Genomic DNA, 20043 nt, shown 5'->3' on the forward strand with positions numbered 1-20043 from the left:
ATCCTCGTAATTTTTTTTGGATGATAGTGATTGGATATTGATACAGCTTTAGGCAGTTATATGTGATGCATCCATTACATCGTTTTCAGAGCTACGTTGTTTAACGTAAGGGGACCCTACAGCATTTGTTAAATGTGCCGTTGGTCACATACAATATCTCAAATACCGGAGATATGATTTTCGTGAAACCTATGATAGTGAGTGACCTCATTCGTTACTTGACTATTTTCTTTTTCCTACTGCACACAATTGAGAGTAATTGTAATTCAGTAACATATTTTGTAGTTATTGTCTCACTGAATCTGTCTTTCTACATAAATATTTGTTGGATTGCTTTGTAAAAGAGATTTCTTTGCCACATCATTTTTAAACCCCTTTGAAATTCTAAAAGCTTGTTTGGATGCTGTTTGTGTGCAGATGCCATCATTTGCCAATAATACTTTCTTCTATTCGTGATATGTAGCCATCCAGCAACATTGTATGTACAGTATGCCTTTATGCTTTTCTCCACGTGCTGTGTGTAAAGTTGGAACCGGTTAGTACAATGAATGCAGGTGAACACAGGTGGTGGTGCTGCTGCTTACGAGCAGCATGGCTTCCTGCAAGAAACTAGCAAGGTGTTGATTAAAGCTTACTACTGTGCGAGCCTGGGATGTAGCCATCTCTTTACCACAGCTGCTATAGTTGAAGCTCTTAGGTTCAGTCAGATGAGGGTGAATCCAGCTGTTGTTGTGAAAGACCAGGCTTGGGGTGGAGCTGGTTGTCCCTATGGTGAATCCAGCTTGTGTTGCTACAACTGCCATGAGTGGCGCTGAAAATGCCTTCGGGTGGAGCATTTTGCAGTAGCCCTGGAGTGCTACTGCTGCCTGCGACAGATGGTAGTAACTGTGCATTTTCTCTCGGGTGCTCATCATATATGCTGTTTGCTGCATGCTTTTATCCAAAGTGCCCTGCAGTACAGTGAGTGCATACATTTTTGGTGTGAGTGGTCCAAGGGGGGACTATGTGAATTCATAAACCCGAAGCCCTGGCAGCGTTTGTTAGCAGCCACCATGGACCTCTCCTTCACGTACAGTAGAACCCTGTGAGCCTCAGCAGCGGTGCAGGGAGCTGATCAATGGTGCAGAAAACTTGTTGGAGTTGACTTTGGCTTAATTAAGTGTTTTCTCACCCTAAGAGGAGTTTTATTTGCTAATTACTGGGCAGATTGGCTTAAAGTAATACCAACAGTATAGCCTCAGAGGAAAAACAGAGAGAGATGGTTAAGCTACCACTAAATAAAACCAAAGTTGTGAGGTGAGTAACAGTTGAGCATGTCTTCAGGTGGCTGTCAGTAAAATAATGTGCACTGTAAGAGTTTTTTTTCTACGTTGATCATTAATTTGAGTTACAGGAAGTCAACCTGACACGATGAAGTGCCCAATTAACCTTCACACTTGAAGCTTTCATGGAGGCTGGCCACATAATGGTGTCAACTTTTTGTCTCCCGTCATCAAAGATTGATGCTTCAGAATTAAATTAGGACTGAATTTAATTAAATAACAATTTGCTGAAAATGTAAAAACCTTTTCAGTGACAAGTCAAGGTCCCTGGGGATTATACTTTGATTACATAAATATCCAAACTTTGGATCTTAAAGCTTTTTTGTTACAAAAGTTAAAGCTTAGTTCTTTGCATTTACATTACTTCTAATCACACTTATGTTGCGTCATGCCACTGACAAACAGTGAGTGATTCTTCGGGGCAATGAAGCAGTGAATCTCTGTGAGAAAATACTCTGAAGGTAAAACGAATGAGCTTTTGGGCGTCTTTTTGCATTGTTGGATTGTTATTACACTGTTGTGTGATTACAACACAGAGATGATTTCTTATATGAAACTTCCTGACCATCCCTGTACTACTTCTTCTTCTCTCTTTGTGTTGCTGCCATTAGGAGCGTCTCCTGTTGTCTCTGCTGCCGGCACACATTGCCCGTGTGATGAAAGCTGAGATCATCCAGAGACTGAAGGGCCCAAACTTTGGCCAGATTGAGAACACAAACAATTTTCACAACCTCTATGTCCAGAGACACACTAATGTCAGGCATGTATTATTTATTTGGATTACAACTTACATGACGAAGCAGTACTGTACTGAACTACTGTAGACACATATGTGACACATACTGTGTTTAAGAGTACACATTTACAAATAGTGCAGCCCAAATGTGGTTTTGTGGTTTTAAATAAAACTACAGGTTTTCCTGGAAAAAATACAAGACCATTAAATAATAGTGTATTGATTTTTTCCCCCCACATCTCTAGTATACTGTATGCTGATATAGTGGGATTCACACGGCTGGCCAGTGACTGCTCACCTGGAGAGCTGGTGCACATGCTGAATGAGCTGTTTGGCAAATTTGATCAAATTGCCAAGGTAAACATTTCATTATTGGACTTTGTCACTAATTAACACATCCAAACAACACTTTTGCTTCTTCACTGGGGGCTAAACGATACATCTCTAAAACATCCTACACCATGTGAAGGGTAAAATCCACCCTTTACACTGTCGTAAACCAGCGTTTGGTGATGTACCTTGCATTTATGGTCACGTTTTATTGCTTCATGATGAATTTGTCTTATTCCTGAAAATACCTGGTCAAGTACAGATGATGTAAGTCCACATTGATATATTTGCAGATTTGTATTTGTAATAATAATAATTCATTCTGCAAATATCTTGACAAAAAAACCTTTTTATTCAATCTTAACTATAACTGGTTAACATACTGTTATCAGGTTTTGATAGCAGCTTCTCCAAATATAAGAGCTTATTTCTGTTCAGTCATACATGGACAGACTGATCATAGACAATATAGAGACTTCTATTTTCCCCACTCACAAAACACAGTGTAGCTAATGTATAGGGCATGTTGGATGTAAAAAATCTGAGGGTGGATTTTCCCTCAAAGGGTTATTATGTGATTAAATTAAAAAGCTGCCTTTACTCTCCGTCAATGGGACCTTTATCTGACCCTGTGTGTCTGAGCCTGTGTTCCACCTTTTTTTTATATGCAGGAAAATGAATGTATGCGGATCAAAATCCTTGGCGACTGTTACTACTGTGTGTCTGGCCTGCCGGAGTCTCTGCCGAACCATGCTAAGAACTGTGTGAAAATGGGTCTGGACATGTGTGAGGCCATCAAGTAAGTGCTGGTTACATAACAGTGCTGCTAAAGAATGATTTCTGAAGATGCTTGCTTCTCTTTTACTGTACAGTATGTCTTAGTTAATCATACAAACATCTCCCAACTCTGAAGTACTAATGTTGGGTAGACCTTTGGTGTCAGTGATGTTAAAATAATATATAAAATATCTGACTAGAAATTAAAATGGATGTAAATAAATGACAAAAAAACAAAAAAAGCACAGCAGTGGCTGAAAACTGAATGCAGAAATGAAATACAAAAAAAAAATTGCCTCATGCTGATTCTTGTGTGTGTTAACTCAGCTACGGCCTGAAGACTCTCAAGAGTCTCATTACACTTCTGGAAATTTTAGGTACTACTTTTGACTACCTGCATTTTAAAGATTGTGCGGATATGCCTTCAAACACAGTGCTTTTTGAACTACATGTATTGAAACATTCCCACTCGTAATGATGATAAGTACTTGCTAACCATTAGCTCAGATGTAGAGACTTTTTCTTGATTGCCAATTTAGCTGCGTCAAATGTGTGGTGGTAAGTATGAGATTCTATCTCACCTCTAGGCATCAGTGTGAGACAATGGGGAGGGGGCTGCGACAGAATTAATGGAGAGAGAAAGACCTCAAATGACAGAGATTAAGTGAGAAAAAAAGTCGGCTCCATAAAGGTCACAGAGAGAGGCATTTCTTCTCTTAGGTATATGGTATGGGTGATGATCTTCTGGTACTCACCATTAGTAACACTTTGTTTTTGGTGCATGACAGGAAAGTGCGAGATGCCACTGGGGTTGACATCAACATGCGTGTCGGCGTGCATTCTGGGAATGTCCTGTGTGGTGTGATTGGACTTCAGAAATGGCAATATGATGTTTGGTCACATGATGTCACGCTGGCCAATCATATGGAAGCAGGAGGTGTACCAGGGTGAGTGAACTGGAAGTAAGACAGAAGCACTTGTTCACATTTGCATTAGGGGCTGCACGGTTAATCAAATAGCGATCAAAATGTTGGCTTCCCACAATTAAATGAAGATGATCGACTGCGATATTGACATTTAAAATGTGTGCTCCACTCATAGAAAACTCAGCTGCATATCAAATTCAAATCAATTGCTTCCCAAACTAACAGCCAGCTACCAGTGGGCGATCGAGGTGTTTTGGCTTCACTTTTGGGGAGCTGTGATGCCGTTGTGCACGCACCGTACATTGGCAGCCTATGAAAAAAACGTTTCTGAATGTTGCGGCTGCAGTCCAAAGTAGAAGAGTAATAACAGAGAGCAGACGGGCAAAACAAAGATGCTCTGAATTCAGGTGAAGAAGAACCTTATTTTAAGTCTTATGTTGATGTAAAAGTTTGTTTATTTAAATGTGAAATTACAAAAAATATTTTTTCCCATCTCAATATTGATTAAATTAGTAGTGATTAGCATTTTGACTATGATCGTGCAGCCCTAATTTGCATAAGGTAACATTGCGGTGCAATTTTCAGATATTCTTTGTGATACCTTTCCTTTATTACACTTTATCTGCATCAGTTGTGTCTGGTTGGTTACTGTCGATGTTTGCTGAAAGATCCTAGAAGAATACCAGATCCACTCTTAATATTCATAAAAAGCCATTAATTGATAGATCTCTTCATTTCCAGGCGAGTCCACATCACCTCAGAGACACTGGAGCACCTGAATGATTCCTATAAGGTGGAAGATGGTGATGGGCAAGAAAGAGACCCATACCTGAAGTTACATGGAGTCATCACTCATCTGGTCATCAACCCAAAGGTGCCGTATCACATCCATCACATTCGGTGAAATGAATATCGGACATTGAATAAAATGCAATAAAATGACAGTATTTCCATGTTTGTTTCAGGTGGAGCGTCGGAGCCCACAGCATCATTACCGCTCCAGACACACTGTAGATGGAGCGAAGATGAGAGCCTCCGTCAGGATGACCCGCTACCTGGAGTCCTGGGGAGCAGCCAAGCCCTTCGCCAACCTGCACCACAGAGACAGCATGACTAACGAGAACGGGAAGATCAACACTGCCGTGTGTAATTTTTTTTGCTACACCTATGTTGAGATTTAGTTGATGAGGAAGTTCAGCTGTAGCTTGTAACCCATCTCTCTCCTCTTGTTCCGTGTCTAGGATGTGCCAATGGGGCAGTATCACTTCCAGAGGAGATCAGAAAGGCAAGCTGCTCATTTTACAGCTCCGGCACAATTTTCTTTGGCAGGATTATCCTCATCCCTTAACAGTACAGAGACAGACGACAAGATGTTTAATAAGACTAGACTTCTGCTAGAGGCTTTGATGTGTGTGACTAATATTATGTGAACCTTAAGAAGATATCCTGTCTCTGTTTTCTTCTTGTTATCCATTAAAGAACGAAGTCTCAGAAGAAACGGTTTGAGGAGGAACTTAACGAGAGAATGATCAGGACCTTTGATGGGATAAATTCCCAAAAGTAAGCACTCATTTAAAAAAAGCAAACTAATATTGACAAAAAAGCTAAGTATATGCAACAAGTCTTCTAAACTGTAACTGATGAAACATGGCAAGATGGCACATTAAAGCAAACTATGTGATGTAGTGTATTGAATACCTGCCTCTCCATATCCCTGTTGAACATTCTGAACAAATACATCTTCATGTTTTTATTGTATAAACACATCTAATTTACTTTTAACAGTGCCTGTATTCTCATTTTTTTTATCTGGTCTATAATAATTATGTCTTTATGCTTCTAGACAGTGGCTCAAGTCCGAGGACATCCAAAGGATATCGTTATTCTTTCACAACAAATCCTTGGAGAAGGAGGTACAGTAAGAGGCAGTACAACTAAATTGTCATCATCCACCCCTCTCTGGTTTTATCGGAGTTGTTGTTTCAAAGATAATTGCAACACATACAGTTACTGCTTGTTCCTTTACCTACACTTAACTTGAAAGCCTGAAATCTTGTAAATTACAGGGAGACTTGAGGTATCTGAGTGCACAGTTGAGACGCTTTTGAAGTAGCGTTGAGATCAGCTTTAAAAGCCTTTTGTTGAATCTTGACCTTCTTTCTATCCTTTTAGTACAGAGCAACAACTTTGCCGGCCTTCAAATACTACGTCACCTGCGCCTGTTTGATCTTCTTCTGCATTTTTATTGTGCAGATTCTCGTCCTTCCAAAGTACGTGTGCTTTATTTCAAAGTATTAAAGAAAGTAAAATTACTGTTCACACAATGTTTCACTCTGTCAGTGTGGAAAAGAGTATATTTATCATTATGCAATATATTTAACTTCTAAACTACACTTTGCTTATGTTTCTGTGCCTTGATAAGTCATTTGGAGCTAAGGGAAGTGCTAATGACATTTTACATAATGACATTAAACTTTCAGTGAACTAATCTTGATGACGTTTTTATTTTAGGACACCTGTCTTGGGGATATCCTTTGGAATGGCTTTTCTTATCCTTTCCTTGATCCTCTTCATATGTTTTATTGGACACTTCCTGGTGAGTAAATCTGTTTACTGCCACCAACATTGTTTTAGTAGTGCCCTTTTTTGTTAGTGTTCTTTACTGTAAGTGCCCTTTTATATTAAAAGCTGTATTTAACCAGTATATGCCTGCTCTCTAATGGTACACTTCTGTGCTTAATGTTTGTCCTAATGTCATACCAAAGGCACATGAGTGGTCCGAGTGGTCCAAGTGCCCCCTCTGGTCAGCTTAACGGTCCATTAAGTGCCTTTGTTGTTGTTGGCCTAAGTACCCCTCAGGTTAACACAAATGCCACTCTGCTGTGACCTTGGGGCAAAAATTAATCCTGACCCTGTGCATGAAACAGGTGCTCTTCATCTTTGTGGCGGAGTCATTTGTTTCCCCACGTAGTAAACACACCAGTCTCAACTGGATCTTGTAATTCTTGGATTTACAGCATACTTAATGTGTTTGCATTGTAAATAATTTAGCAAAGGCTGAATTAATTTTTAGGTGGTCTATGATACATTTAATGAGGGTTGAATAGTTCTGACAAAGGAATTGCTAACGATTCTCTTACACCTTTTGAAATAGAAGTCTGTAGATATTGCAACTGTGGCTGTATCTAGTAGCCACTGGGGCTTCAAATGCTACTTCATCTCTCTTCTGTAATACTCGCTGTCTAAAAATAAATAAAAGACCAGAAAAAGGAAAGAGAATAAGGGGGGAAAAGAAAGAACAAACATGCCTGTTAAAACATTAAAGGTGCAATACAATTCCACAAGCCACAGGGAGGCCTATATAACCCATTGCACCCAATGCTTGATCTTTAGTTCTTTACAAGTGAGAATCTGCTGCTTGGCTCTGAACTGTGCTCCCCGTGGATGTTGCCCAAGGCTAAAAAACAACACACAACACGCGATAGCTGATGTTGAGAAGCCTCCCGCTGGCTTTTTTTTAACTTTATTTGGCATTGCTGAGTCTTTGCTTTAGTTCATGCCGTCATTGTCGACTATTACTACTACTACTACTGTGGAATATGCAGACACCCATCACAGCTTGTTCTAGGGCTCCTTTGTAATAAACCAGAGTCAGCCTGCGGTTCATGGATCCTTTGTGAATAGGAACATTAGACAACATAATCAATATGCATGTATTTTCCTTGGCACAGTGTTGCAGCAGAGTGTCTTTCAGTTTCAGGAGCACATTCAGTTCCTTTGTCCCAGCCTCATGTCACAACAGATCAACAATGAAATGATTCCTTAATGTCCAATATGGCAGTTTAAAACATTGAAAAATGTCTCTTTTTTTTATTAAATTTCAAAATCAGTCATAGGGTCCTGTTGGATTTGATGATTATAGGCTGAAGATGGTACGATTTAAAATCCAAATGATTCTTATTCATACATGTTTTTCTCTCCTCATATAACTTTGGATGGCATTTGAAAATCAGTCCGTGTGACCAGCCAGTCAGCCTAATTTTCACAGTTGCAGCAAAACGACACCAACGTGCTTCACTATGAATGTACTTTACTTAGTTTTTCCATTAACAATCACAAAGCGAGGTATTGACCTACATAGCATTTCTTCGAGAAACCTTGTTACTGTTTAGCAGGGAATGATTACGGGTACTTTAGAAAGGTCAAAATGTGCCTATTTGATGAACTGACTTGCATATTCTGCTGGTTCTGTGTAACTTGAAATGTTCTACTTAAATCAACCCAAGCAGATTCTCTTACTTTGTCTTTTAATTCCCATTCACATGTTTTATTTAAGTTATTATGATTTGAACTGCTGGACCAGTGGTGAAAATTGTGTGCAAATGCACATGTAATTAGCTCTATATGTCCAGTAATCCTGCTGGTACATAATACAGTCTGCCATTCGTACTTTATTGTATTGTAATGCATATCCCTGAGCTATTCAAATGTCACATCCACTCAGCCCCAGCGATGCACAGATATTGCTCTGAGATGACCGAGCAAATGATTTGGGCTTCCACTGTCATTGTCTCGCAATGAAACACATTCAGCTGAAGGCAGCGCTGCAAAGAGGAAAAGTAATTGACTGTAACAGGGCCTATAGCCAGCATTTGCTGAAGCATGGGAAGATTTCATTTATGCACCAATGATAACTCAGTAATAAACATTGTATAAATATATTAAAATCATAATGCTATATAGTGTGTTGCCTGGCAGGTAATATTGCTGGGTTCAAATGAAAAGCATGATTGCACAGTGTGTACTGCTCTTAAATACATACACACTTTGCCCTCAGTTATAATGATTTGATTAGTGAAGCAGGAGGTGGAAGTTAGTTAACAACCCTTCAGCTTTGCTTTGGTTCTAATGAGAGTTAGAAAAGTATTGTTGCAGTCAAACTGAATGATTTGTTGGAAGCTGCACATACTAGGGTTGGGTGATATATTCAAATATGTCAACCGGCTATGGTCAACCAGCAATTGCTGATATATTCAAGCAGGTGTGCCTTTGCGCGTCGCATACTCCCCCTCCACCGCCGCCGTAGTTTCAGCTGGGAGATCAGCCCCTCTAGCAACGGAGCATCGTAAAATCCACTTCATTCAAACCCGACAGAAACAAAATAAAACTCACCAAAACCGTCTAGGTTAGTCTTTCCAACAATCACAAACTCTGGTTTGGTTGAAATAAACCCTTATTTCACCGATATGAAATATGCCGTATCTACACGTTGATTTCCCCGGCTGTATCGCTCTGCCCGCTGAGCAGCGGAAGAGCGGCTCTCGTTCTTTGGAGGCAGACCATTAAATTATCAAAATAAAATGACAAACATGACCCAAACAATTACCAAAAAAAAAAACAGCTGGCATAGTACTCGGCCAATCACCGATGGCCAATATATTAGTCCAATAGCCCAACCCTAATCTATACGGTTTGCTTACATCATTTAATACATGATGGAATCACTTGTAGTGATCATTTTGTTGAGCTGTTGTTGCATGTGGTTTGACATAAATTGTAGCGTGCACCATTAAGTTGATAGGACCCCTCTTTTCATAATTGTGTGCCTCATGAACTTGTACATTGGCACTGCTGAGGCAATTTAGAGTTAATCACTGTGTGAACTTGTTACAGCATCGTGTGTTTCATTTATTTCCCAGTAATTATCCTGACTCAACAGAAATAATTAATTTCTTATTGCACATGTCTGCTCATACGCCACATTTATTTTAATTAGTCCGCTTGTGCCTGTGTTCCTTGGTGCATCTTCTGTGTGTGTTTGAATGTGTCCGCGACCTTTAATATCTCATCTCCCGAGTCCTCTTTTGTACTTGGACTCATACATTCTTGTGTTTGTGTGCTGTTGTGTGTACGTGTCCCTTCAGCACTGCAGTAAAAGCGCCTCCAGTTCTTGGATGTGGCTGCTGAGGTCATCCGTTATTATAGCCAACAAGCCATGGCCCCGCATCACTCTCACCATGACAACCACAGCTCTAATACTCATAATGGCAGTCTTCAACATGGTAAGCTTTTATATGAAGGTACTGCAGTAAGGGAGGGGTAACACCAATTAGGCTTCACTGAGGAATAAAGTATCACAACCTCTCAGATGACACCCCCTTATTAGTAACTGCAGGGTAATGAGAAGGAATGCAATGCAACATGTTGTCACACATGTAAAATAAATAAATTGGCCTCTAGTAAACAAATAGGAACCAGGGATGTTTCGATTTTTTTGCAAAATCATATTCATCAAACAAATTTAAATTAATACTGCTGTCTTACTGAGAACTAAAAACAACTCAAATCTTTTTTGCAACAGTAAAAAATAATGCGGTGCCACAGCAGTAAATATGTCTGTCATGATGGTTGGAGGCTGCGGATGCACTAGCATTTTAATGTAGTACTTATCTCTATGCTTTGCATTTCTTTTGTTTATTATGCCTCGAAACTAACTGGATATTTCACCACATAATCAACTACAGAAAAATATCTTCTTTGTTTTCTTTTGCCAAGCAATATATCATTTGGCTTTTTCAAATATAAACATTATGGTTCCTCTGCATAATAGTGCCATTTGCATGCAGTGATAAGGGAATATTGCATATAAAAAAATGTATTGTTATTTTACTCTTCTCCATCACTTTATCCGATTCAGGTTTTTAGTTCAAAATAAAAGGGCTCGGATAAAGGTGAAATAGTAGCCTGAGGCTTGTGGGAAAGGTGCGTGATAAAGCACGGTGTCAGGACCCTGGTTTAGACCTTCACACAAATCGATTCCAGAGATTATAATCTTGTTTTGCGCCTGACGTGGGTCAGTAGCTCAGGGCGGATGAGCCAAATTAACTTGGCTTTGCTCAGTGTGGCAGCCAATCCTCATCTTATCCTGCAGGTTCACTTTAGAGGACCTTATTGAATGGTTGTCACTATTGGCCTCTTATCTAACAAGACTCTATTTTCCTGCTGCAAGTACAATGTAGACGAGTGCAAGGAAAGCAGACAGGGAAAGTGTGTTTGTAATTTGCATGTGAATTGTGTCGTTTTTTTTAGATAGAAAGCCTTTTCTTTTCAGCACAGACTAAAAATATAATAAACCCTTAATTTCTGTTGACCTTGTGTTCTCTTTCTAGTTCTTTCTGGAGGACAATTTGTTACCTCCTGTTCCTGTTTACAATTCATCCAATGAAACACTGTTTTACCCTAATGGACAACTAATCGCCTTCACAGGCAAAAACAATTTCTACCTTCCCGTAAGTGAAGATCGTCATTCTCTATAAATTCATTATTATCTTTGATAACTTGACTAAACCAACCAGTCTGACTCTCTTCTGTCTGTCTGTCCAGTATTTAATCTACAGTTGCATACTGGGCCTCATCTCTTGCTCTGTGTTCCTGAGGATAAACTACGAGCTGAAGATGATTATCATGTTGACAGCTGTGGTGGTTTACAACGTCATTATTCTACAAACACATGCCTCTCTGCTGGATGAATATAGCAGATTTTTGTACAAGACTGAAAGCCTGGACAGGTAGGTGCACCGTGACAAACCGATACTGTTCAAGAGAGCGTCAGAGAAGGTAGAGTGGAGAGAGTGGGTGAAGAGAGAGTGTTGAGGTAGTAGAGAAACTGAAGTCATGTTGAGACAATGGCCATCTGCTATTAAACCTGTGGGATTCTGAGTAAATGGAAAGCCATGATATGAAGAGAAAGAAGGTCCACCACAAGGTCCTATTCCGGTTAGTCAGGTCAAGAATAGCTCTAAATGGAGGCACCTCGGGGGGATCCTTTGCAGGTGCCAGAACCACTTAAACTGGCTTCTCTCAATGCCAATAGTTTCTCCACAACCTTATTTCTTTTTCTTTCTACCACTTTTACTCAAAGCCTCTATGGATGGGGGTGGAAACTAGAGAAAGCCTGCAGCATACATCAGCAACCTATTGATCACTTGGTGCATCTGAATGCTTACTAGCTTCGGGTGCTTTTAACTTCTGTATTCAAGCTTTTTCCTGTAGTATTGATCTAGAGTGGGCAGTGTATTGAAGGTGTTGTGCTACAGTACAACAAGTAGGTGTTAATGTTCAGGGTTCTGGATTGTGGCATGTGAACAAACATGAAAGGAGATAAAGATAAGTAACATTTACCATCATAAATGGAAGACTATTGATTTACACCAAAGCATATTATACATCACACTTCTGTTTAACTGTTGCTCTTCTATTGTATTTGATAAGTGAGGAGACTCCCAATCTGACTACTATCTGAATTTACATCCATCAGTTATATTAAAGGTGCTAAACATTGCACCCTTAAATATTAGTGGTGTTGCTTTTAGTAACAGCACATCATGACAATATCTAGTAACACCTGATTAGACTGATTTAAACCAAAAAGCAAACCATTCATAATTACATAAATGCAACTAGTCTGATCTCTCTCTGCGCTGAGGTCCAATCACGCTGCATCAAGTCAGTGTTTTCCCTACAGCTTTGGTGGAAAGCGAGAGCACTTGTTTTCTATAAGGTCAATGTGAAATGTCAGTGTCATGTCAGTCTGCACTGAATGATGATAAGGTTTGTGTAGCTGAAATAATTGAGTTACAAAATGCAAGTCATGTACAAGTCTCCATTAGGATTCACATTTAACAATAGTATGGCTGTTTCTAGGAAATTGCACTGCAGATTTATTATAACGTTGGTAAGTAGCTATTTCGGGTAAAGAGAAACCACAGTACTCCTTGGTGAATGAACAGAAATCAACAACCTTCATATTTTAAAGTCAAATTGAAATGAAATTGCATATTTTTGTCTGCTACAGCATACATATTTGTTCTGTGTTCTCTTTTGACAAAAAAAAAAACAGAAACCAAAAAGGGAGAAATTCATATTTTTTGGTTTTATTATGGCGCCCCCTAGTTTTACATTAATTTGACGGAATACCGCTCTGCTATCCGTCTAGATGGATACCTTATTTTGATACAGCCAATCAACTCTTGCATAAAGCAGTGACGTCAAGGTTCTGTCATAGGCAGAGCAATAGACTATATAAAGATGGACGACGCGTCTCTACGTCCTCCCTATGTACACAAAGGAAGACAAAATATCCTGGATACGGGTGCTGCCATCATGCGCTGGTGACGTCATTTAGAGCCAGAGTCTGTGCGGTAGTGAGTCTGCTATAAAGAAAAAAAAAAGTTTAGTTGTAGATTTAAATGATATATGTGCTTTGTTAATCTCTTTTTAACATCACCTCTGATATTGTGTTTAGGGCTTTGAGTGTGTGCAACTCATGTACAGATTAGTACGTTTGCATGCACAGGACAATTCATTGACACAATAGCTTTAGCTTGGTCGGTAGCCCTATTCTGCCTTGGACAGGTGTCCTATTTTTATGGTTATAATGGTCGAAACTCGAGAGCTTGAAGTGTATTCATAGTGCCGTATCTTCGCAGATGGTGAACTCTATTTCGTTGATTATTGCCTCTTGAAATCTGTTTCTCGTGAACGCCCCCCGTCCAGGAGGCTCAGTCACTGGAATGCAAATAGTAAACAAGCTCTTGTCACAGCAAAGCAGAAGTGACAGTCTTAACCGAGTGACAGCTTGGAATAAAACGGTCTGCTAACCAATCATGTGACACATGTCACAGGCTACTGATTGTAATCTGAATTTTTAATGAACTGTTCTTACTCTCATCTCCCTGTCTTTTAATGTTGCACCCATCACTTTTTGGCTTTTATCTTTTGTCACTTTTCACTTTTTAATCTCTGTCTTTATCTTCTTGCCTTCACTCTCTTTCTCCACGCACAAACACATCTTCTCTTTTTTTTTTTTTTTCTGCCCTTCAAGACCAGGAGTTCTCAAAGACCTGAAGACTATGGGCTCTATCTCCCTCTTTATCTTCTTCATCACTCTGCTTGTGCTCGCCAGACAGGTAAGTCCACATTTGAATAGTTTGAATGATGTTATCGTATTTTCACCTTCACAGCTCTGAAAGAATGTTTTAGTTTTCAGCATTGCTCTTACATCACCATTGCTACTCTTTATTTTTGTCACTGTGTATTTGCTGTTTTTTATTACCTACTGTACCTTTCAAAGGTTTTTATTTTCTCCCATTTTCTCACTATTTCCCCATGTACTATGGTCTTTATCGCCACACTTGTGAGAAGCTCATGCTATAACTTTTACATACCGGTCACATACCTCCTGTTGAGGGATTCCACAATATCATGATCTCTTTAACCCTTTAATAGTCTCCCACGCGTGAACATAATTGAGTTTGATGTACGGCTCGGCTACGCGAGAAGCAGTGCAGCTGGAGATCGCACCCGGGTCAGTGGGGTCATTGGCGAGTGCTCTGTGTTACTAGAGCTAGCTGATGAAACTACTGTTTATAACGCTCTCTCTCTATACTGTATGCACCTTTATTACCTCGGAGCTTGGGGGAAAAATAGCTACTCTGCACAGCTGATAAACTGAATAAAGTAAAGACGATAAAGCTTTCCGGCTGCTGTGCCGCACTGTACAAGAGAGGCATCATGAGACCAGTTTGTCTAGCCTCCCTTCAGCCACTCTGGGTTAATGATGAATGAAGTTACACAGGTGGACTTTGAGATTTACTAGCCAGGAGATGCAGGGAACAGAGACAGGTCATTTTGTGTAGTGTGCTTTGTAGTCCAGCTATTTTGGGGTTGTGCTACACTGCAGGGTTATTACTGCACTTGACTGTGATCCAGGACTCGGGCACTGCTGTTCTCTTGAGCTACAGTCCGATCTTGGCTACTAACATCGGCTGCATGTATTTAAAGTAACAGTAATGAACCCACTGTAAGACTCTTTACATTTTGATTGCTCCAAGCTAGTGGTGACATACAGTAAATAACACAGTACATGTAGGCAGCGTGTGACTCTGTGCACATGTGAATGTGTATACTTTATTTGTATGGTTTGGAATAGACTTGAATGCAGGCTGAAATCCCAGCACTGTGTCAGTGTGAGAGAAAACACGGGCAGAGTAATATTTCTGTTTCGTATCACAGCTTATCATTGAATGGGATGCGGCTGACCCCCTGGGCTCTACAGTGGACTGAAATAACAGCACGGCTGCTACACTTTTTCAATCCCCGTGGGGTCTGAACTGTGTCCCCAAAAAGCATACTGACTAAATGAGCGGATATACAGGTGTAAGCAAAAGCACCACCTTTTGCTAGATGCATCCTGTGCCACTGCTAAACTGAAACCCACGAATAAATTGGATATTTCAAGTGTGCCAACATCACAGGGACACTTGTTTGGCATCACACATTCAACGTATCGCTACTATGTATGCATCATTTAGTGTGATTTAAATTGGTTGCGTTCCACAACTGTTGACACATCTTGAATTCACATCGGGAACTTCTGTTTCTGCGAGCGCTTAAGGCTTCTGTCTCACAAAATGGGATGATAGTGCTGCTTGATTTTGATATAGAGCCACGCATCTAAACATGAATATTAGGCAGATTGAGTTTGAGCAGACAAAACACTGATGTCCTCAGCTCAATGAAAAGGCGCCAGAGCAACCGTCTGTACAGCAAAAATAACAGATGCCATTTATTAATATCTGCTCAGTCTCGCACACATTGCTCTGATGCATACACACACTCCGTCTTTGTACTTCCGCCCTTTCCTTTTCTCTGCGACTGTAACAAGTTATTGTATTTCTAATATCGTTGGTTGACGCATCCTCTTAATGAAATCAGATGAAACCGTGTACTGCTCAGGAACAGTCTTAAATAGAGTCATCACCATAGAGCACCTGAGCTGTGAGCACTTCATCCAATATGGAAGAAAATTAAATGTCACGTTACAAATTGTACCGACAATATTCTCACTAGAGGAAGTCATTCCTTACCTGTGCTGAAACATTTTACCCCGTCTTTCCTCTTAAACTTCATTGAAACATCTTGTTGATGTAGTGCTCATCTCTAATCATGTAGCTTTTTCATTTGTGATTTCACCAAAACCACATAAATCGCCGTGTTTCTGTCTGTCTTGGCGGAAGTTGTGAGTTTTTTTGCAAATGTGACAAATTTGTAGCCCGTTCTTTTCAGTGTTACATTTTTCTTTTCTGTCTTTAAGCCTTGTAGCTGTTTCTATTTTTCTCTGTGACTTGATGGAAGCAAGCTGTACAGCTGTACCTTCAGTCTCTTCACCTCTGTGTCCTCTTGTAACAGAATGAATATTACTGTAGGTTAGACTTTCTGTGGAAGAACAAGTTCAAGAAGGAGTGCGAGGAGATTGAAACGATGGAGAACCTCAACCGGGTTTTGTTGGAGAACGTCCTGCCCGCACACGTCGCAGAACATTTCCTGGCACGTAACTGGAAGAATGAGGTAGGCCGTTGTTATGTTTCCATTTCATCATGTAAATCGTGTTTGGACAAACGGCTGCAGGACAGATGTATTGTGGTCTTGCAGTAAAAGTGGCTGTATGCCAAGATCCATTATATTCATTCACTGCATTGCAAAAACCGCTTACCAATAGATCTGAAATATGTACATATTTTTATTTCTTTGTTGCTAATTATGTTGATTTTTTTAATCCACTCAAAAACCAGTATGGGTATTATAAGACATGCATTTTTTATATTTAGGCAATGAGATTTATAATTCAAGAGTTTATGCAGAAAATGGGAGGCATTCAGAACCAGAGTGTGCAATAGAGAATTGAAGTTGTAAAAAGTTAAAGTAAATTAAGTCATTGGTTGTTTTCCAGGTAGTAATTAGTTCATTATTTAAACTTTTTAAATGGAACTGGCACTTACAATGTAGTATTAGAATGATTCATTACCTATAACGATGACAAAACATTTGGGGAGACGGAGGTGGATTTGCTGACTTGCTTCTGAAAACTGTCTCATTCATCATTTCTGAATCCTGTTCTATCCCCTGAGTGCTTCTCACAGAGTGAACTGTGAAAAGTAAAGTTTTACATCTCAGGAAGTTTAGAGGACGTGATACCCTGGAGGTCATGGGAGTTTTAATAGGAATGATGATTCTGCTGCAGAAATTCTGAATGAAGAGTCAGCAAATGACTCTACTGAACAGGATCCAGGAGCAAGTCTGTTATTTGAGTGATTTGCCTTCTTTCATTTGTCTGATTTGTCACTTGTGTTGTGTCTGCCTCTCCGGTCCCACTGATGTTTTAATTTTAAGAATACTGTCAATGTACACAGAAAAATTGCACGTGATCCGAATCTGACATTCATTGAAAAACATCAGAATCTTGTCATCTGTTTTTCATCCATGTTAAGAAGTCTGTGGCTTATCAATTTTTATAACATGGTTTTACAGCTGTCCGAGCTAACGTCTGTATTTTGTCGTGCAGGATCTGTACCACCAGTCCTATGACCTGGTGTGTGTCATGTTCGCCTCCATCCCAGACTTTAAAGAGTTCTACACCGAGTCTGACGTCAACAAAGAAGGATTAGAGTGCCTCAGGCTCCTCAATGAAATCATTGCTGATTTTGACGAGGTAAATAACCCTCACTCATCTCTTGCAACCGTCACAACATCCTACACGTGCACCACGAATGCTAGAAACAAACCTGGATACCCTTTCCAGTAGGTTTCCGTGATTTTCTAGTAGTATGTGATTGGAAACTATGAACTATGTACAAACTACAGCATCCTGTAATGGTGTCTTTTTTGAGAGGCTTTCACCAACAGGAAGGAAAAAAAGCTGCTTTTTACAAATTCATACACTGCATAAATAATGAAATCTATATATGCATATGGATGCAGATGCATCCTCTAAAAATATCTCATTTGTTTTAGCTGTTGTGTGGCTTGTGTTTGTATTTGTGTGTGTAGCTGCTGTCCAAACCTAAATTCAGTGGTGTGGAAAAGATCAAGACTATTGGCAGTACTTACATGGCCGCTACTGGGCTGAACGCATCACCTGGGCCCGAGTACACATCACAGGTAGGCTCATCACACAAACATTCATATCATGCTCAACCGTTTTTGTCTTCACCTCTCAACTTTTTATAACTAGAAGTGAATGTTTTACTGGTTGTTTCCTCACTGTTTCCCAGGAGCATGACAGGCAGTACATGCACTTAGGGACCATGTTAGAGTTTGCGTTTGCTTTGGTGGGGAAGCTGGATGTTATCAACAAACACTCCTTCAATGACTTCAAGCTCAGAGTTGGTGAGTTACACACGAAAGCTACATTTCAATATTATTTTAGAAAAAGTGAACAACTGTGAATTCACCATCAGTTAACCTGTCAATGATAATGACCACACAGTGAGAATGGAAAATATTACGTGCTCTAAATATTCTTTGTTGTAGTCCGTCTCAAAATTGACTCAAAATGCAGCAGATATAACAGTCCAACAATATTCCTGCTGTTGCAACCAGTGGGCAACATCTGGGTCTGAAAAGTGAAGCCAGTGCCTTAAACTTGCATTCTTTCTAATAGCCAGAAGGGGGCGACTCCTCTGGTTGCAAAAAACAGAAATGAGCCTACCTATCACATGGTTTATTACCTCAGTAAACATTGTAAACATACGAGTTTATGGTCTCAATCGCTAGTTTCAAGTCTTCAATACAGCATGATGTTCATTCAGTAAATTATGGTCCCATTTAGAGTCAAATAGACCATGAAGCAGGGATGCTTTAGGACGTGGCTACATTGTGATCGACAGGTCGCTGCCACGGCGTTACCCGGTCTGGGAGTTGTCCGTGTTTTTGTCTTACAACTTTAACCCTTTCACAGTGTGTTTTCAGTTCATGAAAGTTAATTATAACCTTTTTGGTCACCTTAAAATGCCTCATTCAGCATTTGGTTGTACTTACAGTAGCTTCACCCTCTCTGGTTGCAAAAAAACTAAATGGTGACGGCCGGAATGCCAAACTCGAGGCTTCAAAACGGTTGCAACCATTTAAATAAAATAATTGTATTTCTATGGTTACAACCCTTACTGGCTTATTCTTCTAATGGCAGAAATCATATCTTATCATTATTCTGTTTAAAAACACACAACTGGAGTTTTGGTACATAGAATAGGGTTTACTTAAAACAATGAGCTTGAATGTAGACTAACTGTATGCTCCATTGATATCTTATACACTGACATGGACATGTAGGCTTTGTGCATCCATTTCTCTATTTTTAGAGCCCCGGTACGCTGTGGGGGTCATTTCATGACCTTGATAGACAGAGAGAGAGAGAGATGGGTAGATGTCTAAATAACAAGAAAATAACATGTTAGCAGCAAGACATGGGTATAGCCATGGCAACATAACAGCAGAGTGAGAGAGGCAGAGTGACGAAAGCATAGAGGGAGAATTGAAGAGGAAAGCATTGCGGGCAGGTCCCTGCTCCCTGCATGCGGTAATAGTCGAGTTCGATACCTTCAACCTGTCCGCAAAGATCGCAGCATGGGACGCTCCATTAACTCAGCAGTGTGCGTGTGTGTGACTGCACATCCCCGCTGCTTCCAGGCCGGGCATAAAACGCATCCGAGAGAGATAGAAGTCCTCACCCACTGGGACTGGACAAAACCACTGGCCGTGTGCCTGTGTGTGCTGCATGCGCACTTGTGCAGATGGCAATTTCCAGCAATCTGGAAATTGACTCAGAAGCCGGAGTGAAGAGGGGCCCAGTGTCATCTGAGTGCTGTGAAAAGCTCCGGCGTCTGCTTAGCAGAGGTGCTGGGAGTGTTGGGGGGAGAAAGCTGCATTTAGCTTCCACTTCATCTCATGTTCTGATGAAATCTTGTGAAAAGCTTTTGTTGTTTTTTCTGATTCTCGCTGAAGGCCATTTGGAGCTGCACTCTGGCTGCACTCAATAATTAATCAGTAATATCAAAAATACATCTTAATATTGTTCTTGTATGACATCAGAAATAGAAACAAAGTAATTATAATG

General features: G+C 40.1%; 1 protein-coding gene across 5 annotated transcripts in view; it reads left to right on the forward strand.

Annotated features, from left to right (window-relative positions):
- adcy2a (adenylate cyclase 2a) overlaps positions 1-20043 on the forward strand; it is a 65773-nt gene that overhangs the window by 42059 nt on the left and 3671 nt on the right. For 3 of the 5 annotated variants that reach the window (XM_074654226.1, XM_074654227.1, XM_074654230.1), the window contains 19 exons: positions 1934-2082; positions 2304-2415; positions 3060-3187; positions 3954-4112; positions 4833-4965; positions 5057-5233; positions 5333-5376; positions 5571-5651; positions 5935-6004; positions 6264-6361; positions 6603-6687; positions 10016-10153; positions 11261-11380; positions 11475-11659; positions 13975-14059; positions 16341-16499; positions 17494-17640; positions 17979-18089; positions 18203-18317. In XM_074654226.1, coding sequence (XP_074510327.1) covers positions 1934-2082; positions 2304-2415; positions 3060-3187; positions 3954-4112; positions 4833-4965; positions 5057-5233; positions 5333-5376; positions 5571-5651; positions 5935-6004; positions 6264-6361; positions 6603-6687; positions 10016-10153; positions 11261-11380; positions 11475-11659; positions 13975-14059; positions 16341-16499; positions 17494-17640; positions 17979-18089; positions 18203-18317 — 2296 coding nt within the window. Of the gene's footprint in view, positions 1-1933; positions 2083-2303; positions 2416-3059; positions 3188-3953; positions 4113-4832; positions 4966-5056; positions 5234-5332; positions 5377-5570; positions 5652-5934; positions 6005-6263; positions 6362-6602; positions 6688-10015; positions 10154-11260; positions 11381-11474; positions 11660-13974; positions 14060-16340; positions 16500-17493; positions 17641-17942; positions 18090-18202; positions 18318-20043 lie in introns of those variants that run through there. The other 2 variants (XM_074654229.1, XM_074654228.1) reach the window with 2 other exon arrangements.

The sequence above is a fragment of the Sebastes fasciatus genome, chromosome 12, assembly GCF_043250625.1.
Source record: "Sebastes fasciatus isolate fSebFas1 chromosome 12, fSebFas1.pri, whole genome shotgun sequence".
Taxonomy (NCBI): Eukaryota; Metazoa; Chordata; class Actinopteri; order Perciformes; family Sebastidae; genus Sebastes; species Sebastes fasciatus.